This window comes from Panicum virgatum, chromosome 9N (genome assembly GCF_016808335.1).
Source record: "Panicum virgatum strain AP13 chromosome 9N, P.virgatum_v5, whole genome shotgun sequence".
NCBI lineage: Eukaryota > Viridiplantae > Streptophyta > Magnoliopsida > Poales > Poaceae > Panicum > Panicum virgatum.
Genome location: NC_053153.1, coordinates 74,902,938 through 74,913,812, shown reverse-complemented (window position 1 = coordinate 74,913,812; position 10,875 = coordinate 74,902,938). Strand labels below are relative to the sequence as shown.

Sequence of the window (10,875 nt, the reverse complement as noted above, 5' to 3'; positions counted from 1 at the left end):
GTTGGGCATATGGTTGTGTCCAGAGAATACAAATATTTGAAATTATACTGTGTATTAGTTAAGAAAACCAGATCAGGTTGCTTTTGTACAGAAAATTATGAGACAAATTGCTAAAGAAATTATGAGATGTTGCTTGACAAGAATTATTAGTAGTTCAGGTGAAGATATGCATGCGTGCAGTATTTTAATTTTTTTTCAGGCAAATTATGTACACTTGTGTGGAATAGTTAAATTTGCTGGATTACGTTGGGTTGGGGGTGCGCAGTGGTGTGGCAGAAAACAGCTGCAGCGACAGCATGGGCGACACGGGGTTGGTTGCCTAAAATAGAAAGCTAATCAGTTTTTGGTTGCCTAAAATAGAAAGCTAATCAGCTAATCAGTTTTTGGTTGCCTAAAATAGAAAGCTAATCAGTTTTTGCTTTCATAAAACGGTGCGGCCGTACGACAGGCTAATTTACGGCTGGCCGTAAATTAGCTGTGTACTTCATAAAATGTAGAAAATTTTAGTTACCTAAAGTCGCCGGCTTGAAAATCCGACAGAGCTTCGCCGCTTTACATCTCCTTCACCCCTCCTCTCCCTCCCTCCCTCTCTTTTCTTTTTTTTTGGATTTTTAGTAAGTCAAATGAGGGGGTGAGGGGCAGCCAACACCTTATATAGGTGGGGGGCCGGCCGCCCCGCAGCCAGGCGGCCTGGGGGGCCGGCCGCCCAGATGCCGGGCGACCGGTCCCCAGGGACCTGTCTGCAATTTTTAGCGTTTTTTTTTTGCAGATAAGTCCCTGCCGCCCGGCTGCCGGGCGGCCAGGTCCCGGCCGCCCGGCAGCGGGGCGGCCAGGCTATATTTCTGTAAATTTCTAAGTCGAAAATATATTTTTTTTAAAAAACGACGGTGACGGCCCGGTTTCCTTAGTTTGCATCCGACGGTGACGGCGTGAGTCGGTCCTTGCATGGCGTACGGGACACTGGCACGTCTTTACCAGTCGCACCCATTCCAAGTTCGTACGGAGCAAGTCGTGACATGTAGCACGGTACAGCATACACTTTCATGCTGCCGCTGGCCAAGATGAAACCATGCCATGTGGACATGTGGTTGTATCAGGAAAACAGACGCGGTCCGATCAGTGTGTGTGGTTGCCCGCCGTAGGGCCGTGGCCCGTGGGGAAGTCATTGTACGGGCTGATAAAGACGCATGCAGGTGCGGCCAGCGGCCATCCCCGTGAGCCCACCGCCCAGCGACCCGGGGCCATTTGCGTGAGGCCGCGTGGCCGCGTGAAAAGCGGCGGCGGCGCGTCCCCCTGGCCCGTCGGAAGGCCCGAAACAGCAAGGTCCCCGGCCGGCGGATGCGGCCCGCCTGCCAAGCCGGGTGGGGCAGCGCCAGCGGCGGTGGGAGGAACCAGCCCGCCGGCGCCGGCCACCGCGGCAAGCGTATATCTGCGACTGGGCTCGCCTATGCCAGTGCAACCGACAGAACACGTACGGCTGCTCGATCTCTCCTGCACAATTCGCCGGTGTGAAACCGGCGCCGGCTCGACCCGGCGGTGCTCTAGTTTTTGTACGACATATCCCCCATATATACATGGCTCTCTTAGTTCCTAACCTATAAATCTCGTAAACATAAAAAACATCACATCGAATGTTTCGACACATACATGAAGTACTAAATGAAGTCTATTTATAAAACTTTTTGCATGGATGGGCTGTAAATCGCGAGACGAATTTAATGGGCCTACTTAATCCATGATTTGCAACAGTAATGCTACAGTAAGCACCCGCTAATTATTAATTAATCATGAATTAATTAGTATCATTAGATTCGTCTCGCGATTTACAATCCATCTGTGCAAAAAATTTTATAAATAGACTTCATTTAATACTTCAAATTAGTAAGATTCCATCACAATTTTTTTTTTCAAAACAAACACGGCCAAAGCATACGCACACGTCCATGGAGCGGCGGGCCGGGATAGGCCACTACGGCCGCCTTGTCGTCTCCCTAGCAACTAGCATAGCTAATCATGTTTAAATATTTCAATAAGCTGCCGACACTACACGACGACACAAAGCAAACGAGATATTGGATGCCCGAGCAAGGCCGCATACGAACAGAACGGTCGCCGCCGCCGGCGTACGTGAAGAACCGTTGTGGTGTCCCCATCAGCCTCGGCCGGCCGCAGCCTTGACGCCAGTGGTATCCGCGCACCGCCGTTCGGCCATTCATTGGAATGTTCGATTTCGACTGTTTGCATGCGTCAACGGTATATAAATATAAATATAAATTATATATACGTATATGTATGCACACACGCGTATATATACAACCAGCTAGCGACTCCCATTAGAATATTGGATAACGATGGACCTAATCTAATCTAACACAATGAGGGGACGGCCTCGATGACGCATGCATATGAAAATCAGCAGGACCACGCACGCTTTAATTTCTCGAGCTAATAAACCATGGCTCTGTAGATCGTCCCCAGGCATGAACAAACTTTCAGGAGAATAATCAAGCTAAAAAAAGTATAATTACGCGATCATCAAGGATGCATGTATTAATGTATATATGTCATGTAGGATAATGTTGGGTTAAAATAGAAAAAAAAAGGCTTGACAAGTGCGAGGACCATCCATCATGCTGGACCCTGCTTTGTTGTGCCCGCCAATCGATTGCAGCCTCAAAACACAAAATAAAAGCAGACCTAATCATACCGTCCGTTTTATTGGAGAAAGGGCCTGTCAGGAAAAAAAAAGATGTGCTTTGACATGCTACTGTCCGATTATTAAGCCCAATCTCAATGGGAGTGTTATGGAAGTGTCATGAACATTAAATGTACTAACATATACTAATAGTATGAGCTCCTCTCACATTTCATAACACTCCACTGGCACAGTTCTCAAATTTACAATTTTGGTAACTGTGTCGATGACACTCCCACTGAGACTGGCCTAGTCTCAGTGGGAGTGTCATCGACACAGTTACTAAGACTGAAAATTTGAGAACCGTGCCAGTAGGGTGTCATGGTGATGATGACACTCCTCTCATATTTCATGATACTCATCTCTCCTCTCTCCTTATATTATAAGTACATGTTAGCATATTTAATGTCCATGACACTTCTATGACACCCCCACTGAAATTGACGTAATAGGTTAACTTAAGACTCGGTACCTGACGCTGATGAGCTACTGGCTAATCCGCGTCAACTGTAGTTCTCTACAGCACCACACGGTACACTGTCAGTAGTCACTTGCCGCGCCGGTACGCGTAATCGGAGCTCGCGAGTGCTAAACTGAACGTCGAAGGAAGAAAATACTTAGTACACAGAAGCACCTCGCGTAATCTGAGCTCGCGAGTGCATCCGACGACCGGAATCGAAAGAAGCGTCCGGGAGCTGCCGTGGTGGCGGCCGGTGGCCATTAAAAAATCAGGGGTGCCCCCGGGTATAGTTTTCCATCAGGCCCATGGGCCGTGGGCCGGCCCGAAGCACGAGAATTGGGCCCGGTACACGGCCCGGCCCGGCACGGAGGTAAACGGGCCCGGGCCGGCCCGGCACGGGCGTCGTGCCGTGCCTGGGCCGCGCCGCAGGCACGTGGGCCGGCCCGGCCCGGCACGGTTAGCGGCCGGCCCGACTCGGCACGTGGGCCGGCCCGTGAGCACGAAGCCCACGAAGCCCGCCAGCACGAGTCGGCCGGCCACATAAGGGGGAGGGGGCGGCCGCGGGCGCCGTTAACCCTAGCCCCCCTCCATTCCCCGCCCTGGCTCCTCCGCGGCTCCGCCTCGTCTCCTCCTCCGCCCTCCGCCTCCCCCGCTCCTCGCCAGATCCGCTCCACGCGGCCACGCCTTCACCCCGAGTCCCCGACCTCCACCGTCCACCCCACCTCTCCGGCCCCTCCATTCCCGCCCGCCTGGCCGCCGCCTCGTCTCCTCCGCCTCCCCCGCTCCTCGCCAGATCCGCTCCACCCCGACCTCCACCACACCTCTCCGGCGTAGATCCGCCGCTCTCCGACCTCCTCCTGTCGCACGGATCGCCGGTAACCCTAGCCCCCTCCATTCCCCGCCCGCCTGGCCGCCGCCTCGTCTCCTCCGCCTCCCCCGCTCCTCGCCAGATCCGCTCCACCCCGACCTGCACCCCACCTGTCCGGCGTAGATCTGCCGCTCTCCGACCTCCTCCGCCTTTCCTCGGCCAGATCCGCCGCTCCAGTGGACCTCCTCCGACTCTGCTCGGTCAGATCCGCCGCTCCCCTCAGGCCCTCACCTCCTTCCCTCTCCTTTCTTCTACTTCTTCCTCACGAATCCTCCTGTCCCCTCTTTGCGAGTCTGTGTGGCCTGCAACTCCGGTGAGGGCGTCGACGGCAACTTCGGTCTTCGGTGCTCCGGCAAAAGGTAAGTCAGAACTCGCCTTTCTTCTCATTCTTCCTCACGAATCCCCCTCACAGTCTCTCCTCCTTGTGCAGGCCGTGAGGGACCGAAGACCGGCGATGGCCGCCGACGACTCCTACAACAATGAGTTGCGGTCGATGGGCTTTCGCGGAGATGATGAGGATGACCTGTCTGCGGATGCCGCTGAGTTGTTTGGGAGCAATGCTGCCATCGACCTGGATCCAGAAGGACTTCCTCAGGGGACGGCCGCTGGATCTGGCACTGGCAGCGCGAGCACCGCCGCTGCCACTGAATCTGGCTCGACCAGGAAGAGGAGGGCGTCCACCTCCAAGGTCTGGAAAGACTTTGATGAGATCTATGAGGTAATTGATGGTAAGGAACGTCGAACTGGTGCTAGATGCAAGCATTGCAAGAAAAACCTCACTGGTAAATCAACCCATGGTACTGGTCACTTGAAGCGGCACATTCCTATATGCCCTGTTTTGAAATCTCGTAATGCCATGACTCAAACTCAACTTAAGTTTAATCCTGATGGCTCTGTGCACCTTTGGGAGTACAAACCAGAAGTAGCTCGTACTGAGTTGTGTAGGTTAATTGCTCGTCTTGACCTGCCTATTTGCATTGGTGAGTCTGATGCTTTTGAAGAGTACATTACTACTGCTCATAATCCTAAATTTGCTAAGGTGTCTAGGCAAACAACCACTAGAGATTTTGCCAAGTACTTCACTGAACGTCGTGCTCAGCTTGTTGAGTGCTTGAAGTCTGTATCCTCTGTTGCTCTTACTTCTGATATCTGGTCTGGCAATGCTAAGGAGGATTACCTTAGTGTGGTTGCTCATTTTGTGAATGCTGATTGGCAACTAGAGAAAAGGATCTTAGGTCTCAGGTTGATTGATGTGTCTCACAATGCTGAGAATATTGCTGAGCGTATTACTTCTGTTATTGCTGATTATGGGTTAACTGATAAAATCTTTGCTGTTACACTGGACAATGCTGCTGCTAACACTAGGGCTATTAATCAACTTAATCATGTTTTGTCTGGTTATGTTGGTAGCTTGTTCCTGCATCAAAGATGTGCTTGTCATATCATAAATCTTATTGTTAAGGCTGGTCTTGAAGTGTTTAAGCCAATGCTTGGTGCATTTAGATCTGCTATATCATTTCTAAACTCATCTAACCAGCGCATTGCTGCATATAAGTCATATTGCATTGCTGTTGGTGAAAGACCTCGCAAGTTTGGCTTGGATATGGATGTGAGATGGAATTCTACCTATCTTATGTTAAAACATCTCCTGCCCCATAAGGCCACATTCTCTGTTTTCATCACTACTCAGCATCCTTTGGTTGATGGTCAGCCACTCCTGACAGACCAGCATTGGTATGTTGCTGAAATTTTTTTTGAATTCCTTGAACAGTTCTATGATTCCACTGTTGTTATGTCTGGTGTTTATTACCCCACATCTCCATTAATATTGCATCATGTTCTTGAGATAGCTAGCCATCTAAATAATTATGAAAATGATAGAGACTTAAGATCAGTTGTGGTTCCTATGAAAGATAAGTTCTTGCAATACTGGTGTGACATACCCATGCTCTACTCCTTTGCATTTATACTAGACCCTAGGGCTAAGCTGAAAGGTTTCACCAATGTTCTTAGACTTCTATCTCAGCTTAATGGTAATGATTACTCATGCTACTTGACTGAGGTAAGGGCTGAGTTGTCTGTTATTTTTGCTAAGTATGATGAGAAGTTTGGTGGTGTAAGGTTGCAAAGGGCTGCCCAACCAGGCCCTACAGGTAAGAGAAAAACTGCTTGGGGAAGAATCTTTGGTGGTGAGTCTTCTTCTTTTGGTTCTAGTTTGTCTGGTACTACTCTTGGTTCTGTTACTAGTCTTGGTTCTGGTTCTACTTCCTCCTTGCATAGAAGAACCTCTGCTAGTGCTCTGTTGCAAGCTGCAACTTCTGGTGCTTCTCTATCATCTGGTTCTGAATTGTCTGCCTACCTGGACAGTGATACTGTTAACCAGTATGATGATGATTTCAATATCTTGAACTGGTGGCATGAGCATAAGCTATCATATCCTGTTCTTTCAATTCTAGCTAGAGATGTAATGACTGTTCCTGTTTCAACAATATCATCAGAATCTGCATTTAGTATGACTGGCAGGATTATCGAGGAGCGACGACGCCGTCTGGGCCCTGAGGTCGTGGAGATGTTGGCTCTGATCAAGGACTGGGAGCAAGCCGATGCAAGACTTCAGCATCTCATAGAGGATGAAGAACTTGAAGAATCATTTGAAAACTTATATCTAGATGTTGAATCTGTATAACTATGTAGTGTGGACTGTGGACTGTGGACTTGAACTTGTGATGAACATTTGAACATTTAGAGCTGGCTGTACTCTTTTCCTTTGTAGGGTTTTGTCCTCACGAGGTGTGGGGTTTTACCTACAAAGGTTTTTAACGAGGCAGCACCCAAAACAGCTCAATAAATTTGTTATCATGAAATGTGCTTCTGTTTTGTGATCTTTTGTGAATTTGAATCTTAGATTTGAAATCTTGAAATCATTCTGAGTTGAGGGAGTGGCAGCCTGGTGCAGATGGCTAGCCGGGCTCGGGCTGGCACGGCCCACGAAGCCCGCCTGGCATATCGGGCCGGCCCGGCACGCCAAACAGGCCCCCGTGCCGTGCTCGTGCACAGAGCTGGGCACGTGGGCCGGCCCGGCCCGGCACGATTAGTTATCCGGGCTAATCGTGCCGGGCCGGATCGTGCCGGGCCGGATCGGGCCCGTGCCGGGTCGGGCCGGGCTCGGCCCATTGGACATCTATACCCCCGGGCCGCCTGGCCCTCGTCTTTTGCAGGGACCCAAGACCAAGAGATGCTAAAGGCGAAAAGTCGGTCCAACGACCGAAAGCTTCTCTCGCTCTCCTCGCTCTTTCTTTAATTTTCTTTAAGAGAATACTTATGCCTGAAGTTACTGGTGCGAGAAGTAACAGGGGTGGTTGCTCTTGTTCGGCTGCTGATAGGGTCAGCTCAGGTAGGTGTCAGCTGAGTCTAGATGAAGTGAGCCTGAAGGGACGTATCAGTTGGGTGAAGGGAGGCCATCGTCCAACGTCCACTCGGCGATGGTTTGTGAGGCTGATCGCTCTTCAGCCAGGGCGCCGAGAACTACAGCACAGAGCTGAATCAGGGCGAGTGAGACGTCAGACTCAGCGCTCCTGGCGACTTCTCTGAACGATGGTGGGGTTCGGAGATGGATTATCAATTGGTAGTACGTGGGGAAATAATCTTCTAGCGAGGGCACTTGTGCGGGGAATATTCGACTTTTTCTGTAATCCTGCTGACCGGCGTGTTTTCTCAACTGAAGATGCTCTGGTTTCCTCGAAACGAAGATGCTCTGTGGTCTGGGCCCTGGAGATGATTGGTTTGCCTGAAACCTACTAAACAGATCGCATAAACTAGGATTTATTTACGTACTAATTTAGTAAGGCCATCGTAGATAAAAAAATGGAAGATAATCAAAATTCAAATTCTGACAAGAAAAGACCGTGTGCTTTTGCGACAGAGTAGGAGAGTAGGCGGTAGAAACACACGAGCACAAAGCCACAAATCCCAAACAGCTCTGTTCATTCACATACCCCGGGCATCATCTGCAGGCGTGGTCGATCGACACGCGAGGAGGAATGGAAGTACATCTCAGAGCCCATCGAGCGAGGTCGATAGATAGATAGATAGATACAAGCACCGAAAAACAGAGAAGAGAAGAAAAGTCAAAGAGAGCAGCCGGAAGAGCTATCCCGCGGCACCAGCAGCGGGGGCGGCGTCCTTGATCTAGAAGCCCTGGCAGAGGCGGAACCTGCCGCCCCACGGCCGCGGCTGCTGCCGGAACCGGCTGTGCCGCCTGGGCGCCGGCGCCGGCGCCGGCGCGGTGGTGGTGCGGCTCAGCATCTCCCACATCACGTGCACGTCCTCGTACTCGCACGTGCTCACCTCCTGCCGCAGCCTCCACAGCCCTGCAGACCAAGCAAAGCAACCGGCGCCGGAGTCAGACGATTCCTTCCACCCCTGGGCCGCGCCGCCGACGGCGACGACGGGATCGTATCACCGCCGGCGAGGGCCTCATCAGCCGCCGCGCTGCCTCTTACCTGTCTGGCGAACCCCGAAGCGGGACGCGACGCCGAGCCAGACCCGCCGCACCGGCAGCACGACGCGCTCCCACCAGTACCCCATCGATCGATCGCCGAAACCGCTCGCCGGACTTGCGCCGCAGGAGCCAGGAGAACCAAGCACCCTCTACAACCCTAGGCCTCGGTCTCCTCCTCCCCTCGATTATTAGAGGTCGGTCGTCTCCGTGCCACCTATTTGTACACGCGGGCGCAGAGGAGAGCCGCGAGCACCGGCCCCCACGCTCGCCCTGACGCCGGCGCGCGGGCCCGGGGACACGAGTGCGTTGTGTGGGGCAGGGGCGTCAGCAGGACGGGTGGGTACGGTGGTTGCGGGCAGTTAGTTAACGGGGCGGCGGCGGGCACGTGCCACGAGGCAGTAGGCGGCGGCGGACACGTCGGCGCGGGTTCCCTGATAAAGCGGGGCCCAGGCGGGATTCCTGTGCAGTGAAGGCAGTAGCCGGCCGCGGTAAGTGGCGGTTGGGTGGTGGTTGCGTGGGCGTGTCAGTGGAAGGAGTTAGGTCACCCGAGCGAGCTGCCGTGGTGGGCTGGGCCAGACGCATGACGCCTGTTACAGCTCCAGCGTTGGTTTTTGGGTAGTGCTATGAGAAAAGAGAGAAATATGGGCAGTGTTTAGTTTCCAAATTTTTTAGGAAAAATTACTGTAGTAATTTTCAATTGGAAGATTGGAAGGACTAACTATGATTTAATTGTAAATCTAATTACACAGATGGACGAAAAATCGCGAGACGAATCTATTAAGCCTAATTAATCCATCATTAGAAATTGATTACTGTAGCACGATATTGTCTAATCATTGTATAATTAGGTTCATTAGATTCATCTCGCGATTTTACTCGGGGTTGTTGAATGGGTTTTGTCAGTTATCCACATTTAATACTCTTAATTAGTGGTCAAATATTCAAAGTTATTATAGCACACCAAAATTTTTAGAAACTAAACTTGCCCATTGTTCGAGTGCTTCACGCTGGACCATAGGGTGCTCTGGAGCAACTCCTTAGCTCTGGTGCCCAACTTAGCTACCGGTGCTTTGATTAAAAAATTATTCTCTCGCACAATCTCCAAGGCAGCTGCAACAACATGCGCCAGATGTCCACCTTTGCTAGTAAAAGGTTTGGTGGGGTAATGGAATGAAATGGTTTTTTTTACTTCTTCATGGGTCCCATCTCAGAAATATGCAGGAAGCTAAACATTGGACCAATCTGTGCTGTATTGCCAAGCGATGACATGGCTTGGTTTGCACCTTGCTAAGAAAATATACGCTGGAGCTGCTCTCTCACAGCTGCTTCTCTCGACCCAATTTGTGAATTTTTTCTCTCAAAAAGCTCCAGTGGATTCCACCTCGCCGCCGGATAAGAGGGCGTAACGACACGACGATTGCGTGGACGTGTCATTCCTGCGGGACTAAGGATACAACGCTACGAGTTCGTCTACTCGGTCTCCAGTCTCCATCCACCCTGACCTCGCCTAGTGTAGTGTTCCTTTTTGTGTCATTTGCATGGCCTTTGTCTACCTTGCTACAATGTGGAGCGAGACCAAAAAGCGAATATGATTTGTTTTCCTGCTCATGAAGCAAGCATGCGCGCGTGCGTGCGCACGCACACTAGGGGTGTGTTTCGTTCAGAGGTCGAGGAGGGTTGGAGCGGGTCGAACCCAGATGGTCCCGTGTTTGGATGAGAACTCATATGGGTTGGATTGGGGTTAGAGAGGAATATACCTGCCAGATGCGGGTTGCTCTCATCCCTCCAAAACGAGCGGACGAGGTCGACCCACTTCGACGTCGTCTCGTGTCCGTCCGCGTGGGGGCTGGCTGTGGCCGGAGCTTGGCTTGCGCGGAGCTCGGGTGGCATGGCGTCCGATGGCCGGAGTCGAGCGGCGCGGCGTGGTGGTCGGGCGGCGTGGCGTCGGGCGAGGCGCGGGCGGTCGAGCCGAGCAGCGACGTGGACAGCGGGGCGAGCCGAGGCGCGAGGGCGAGTGGAGGACGGGCAGCGGCTCGGCGTCAAGCCATGGGAGCGGCAGCGCGGATGACGGCCTCAGGTGCGAGACCGAGGAGCGGGTGGAGCTTGAGGGAGCTGGCAGTGGGGTGATTCGGTCGGCAACAACGAGGAACGACACGGACCCGGCTGGATCTGAGCGCTCGAGGTGGCGCCGACGACGGAGGGACGCCGATGCCTCGCGCGTCGACGACGGGAATGGCGGCAGCAGAGTGTGGGAGAGGGAGCGTAACACGGCGACCAGGGCTGCTCGGCGACGCGGCCGCAGCGGCTCGAGGCGCGGCCGGCCGGCCATGGGAGCGGCGGCACGGACGACG

At 52.5% G+C, this 10,875-nt stretch overlaps 1 protein-coding gene across 1 annotated transcript; it reads right to left on the bottom strand.

The window, feature by feature from the left end:
• Window positions 1–7,955: 7,955 nt before the first annotated feature.
• LOC120692792 lies at window positions 7,956–8,726 on the bottom strand. The gene is made up of 2 exons (XM_039976177.1): window positions 8,526–8,726; window positions 7,956–8,393 (listed from the first exon to the last, which is right to left on the bottom strand). The coding sequence occupies exons 1-2, from the start codon at window positions 8,608–8,610 to the stop codon at window positions 8,212–8,214; spliced, it is 267 nt and encodes an 88-aa protein (XP_039832111.1). The 5' UTR covers window positions 8,611–8,726; the 3' UTR covers window positions 7,956–8,211.
• Window positions 8,727–10,875: the final 2,149 nt, after the last annotated feature.

Coding starts and splice junctions, on each gene's coding strand:
- LOC120692792 (XM_039976177.1), bottom strand. CDS start 8,610: ATGGGGTACTGGTGGGAGCGCGTCGTGCTGCCGGTGCGGCGGGTCTGG. Junction 8,394..8,525: donor CTTCGGGGTTCGCCAGACAG/GTAAGAGGCAGC, acceptor CTTGGTCTGCAG/GGCTGTGGAGGCTGCGGCAG.